Source organism: Cryptomeria japonica, chromosome 4 (genome assembly GCF_030272615.1).
Source record: "Cryptomeria japonica chromosome 4, Sugi_1.0, whole genome shotgun sequence".
Classification (NCBI taxonomy): Eukaryota; Viridiplantae; Streptophyta; class Pinopsida; order Cupressales; family Cupressaceae; genus Cryptomeria; species Cryptomeria japonica.
The window spans coordinates 108,302,440-108,304,428 of record NC_081408.1 but is presented as its reverse complement, the minus strand read 5'-3'; the positions used below and the strand labels follow the sequence as shown (position 1 = coordinate 108,304,428).

Here is a 1,989-nt window from a genome sequence, read left to right as displayed (position 1 = left end):
AATAGAATAACAATAAATATTAAAAAATAATTATAAAAAAATAACTTTTTAAAATATCTCTAAATAAAACTAAACCATATTCAAAATTAAATTAATTATTTAAAAAAGGATAAATCAAATGCTTCGATTACAACAAATATGTCTCGCCATATATATCTCTGTAATGTTGTCGCCGTTCAAAAGGGACGTAGATTCCTTGAACAAATAAGAACAAATAGACACGCATAATTTTAATTTTCCTTTCCTTTTAACTCCATTCTATTCTTGGCATTTCCATTCTACAATACATCAAACAGTAGAGATCGGCACGAATCACTTGTCATTATGGGACTAGTATGCACAGCGGTCAGAATTTTATTAAGATTACTGCTTGAAATAGAAACAAAACCTAGGAAAACAGGAATAAGTCCAGATGTTTCTCTAACGGCAGGTTATGCGAGCCTCCAATGGATATTTCATAGACACGAGTAAGGAAGGAATGTGCCTGGTTAGGTCCGGAGAACTCCCTTCCTTCACACATGCCCACACAAATTTAAGCAATAAATTGGCAAGAGTGATGGGGACATGAAAGTTAGCAAGGTCCATTCCTGCACATACTCGTCTTCCTGCTCCAAACGGTAGATACCACATCTTCACCTTGTCAGAATCCATATTGCCAAGAAATCTCTCCCGAGTAAACTGATCAGGCTCTTTCCACGCTACAGGACCATTCCAGACACCATGCAAATTTATAAGTACTGATGATTTCGCTGGTATAGTGAAGCCCATCACCTTACACTCCTCCACAGTTTGGTGTACAATTGCAAGCGGCGCTATCGACTCTTTTCTCAACGTCTCCTTCAAACATAACAACCCACCTTCTTTTCCATCCACAACTAGTCTTACCTCCTGATAAGCCCTTTCTTGTATTTTAGGATGGATTATGAGATAAGCGAGAGTCCATTCTAGAGCTGTTGAGGTGCTGTCTACTGCGAGAAAAAAGAGCTCGAACATGTTTAAGGCTATTTCTTCATCGGAGAACTTTAAGTTGTGCTCTTCATCTTCTTCTTCTTCGCCCACGGAAAGCAAACAATTCAAATAGCAATCGGGAGCACTCTGCTGTCTAGTGCGAGCAAATTGAATCAAAGGCAAAATCAGCTGCAGAATAGCAGCTCGGAGAGTCTTCCACTTCTTCACAGCTCTTTTTGACGAAGGAATAAAGTAGCGAGTATAAGGAAATGAATTCAGCAGAACATTATCTCTTTCATCGCCTAACCTAATACGTTCAGCAACCAATTCATTCAGAAACCCTGGTCTTGGAAATGACGGCCAAAGCTTAATGGGGCTAAAAAACTCACTGCCATTATTTTCAAGGCCTGCAAAGGCCTCACCACGCCGTCATTTGCCTCCTTCTCCATCGCTAAGGTGTCGAAGTGCTTGGGACTGAGAACATTGTTGTGGAGAAGCTTTCTGAGCTGACTCCAACGCTCATTGTCAGGCTCGAAAGAAAATTGACTCCTTTGATTATCTGATGAAGGTTGCCCAATAACGGTAGCCTGGGAGGACAAGGAGGCCATTTACTCCTCTTCCTTAATAACTGCAAGTCACAAGCTAAGACAATAACACATGTAAGAAACAGCAAAGTTAGAAGAAGTAACATGGCAGTGCTTCGTCCCATGGGATACTGGAAGAAATGGAGGACCTCAATATAATTACTACCACCCAGTGTATTATCTATGCTACAATCACAAGTTATCTCAGAGCTGCGATTGCTGTTTCTATTGGCATAAAAGTTCAATTTATTAGAACACAGATACATTGTAGAATTATTTAATTTCTAACTACAACTGAATTACAGAATGCTTCCTTGAGTTAAAACCAAATTTCAAATATTTTTTTATGTATATATTATGAAGGTGAGGATTTTTCCTTAAAGACAATATCACATGGAATATTTTAAAACATTGGGAGGTTAAACATATTTTCAATAATAGGAAGGTAGAAAACTCT

The 1,989-nt window shown here is 38.5% G+C and overlaps 1 protein-coding gene across 1 annotated transcript; it reads right to left on the bottom strand.

Moving 5' to 3' along the window:
* Positions 1-420: 420 nt before the first annotated feature.
* Positions 421-1,556, bottom strand: LOC131046132 (trifunctional (S)-stylopine synthase/(S)-nandinine synthase/(S)-canadine synthase-like). Its single transcript, XM_057979795.2, has 2 exons — positions 1,334-1,556; positions 421-1,289 (listed from the first exon to the last, which is right to left on the bottom strand). The coding sequence occupies exons 1-2, from the start codon at positions 1,554-1,556 to the stop codon at positions 421-423; spliced, it is 1,092 nt and encodes a 363-aa protein (XP_057835778.2).
* Positions 1,557-1,989: the final 433 nt, after the last annotated feature.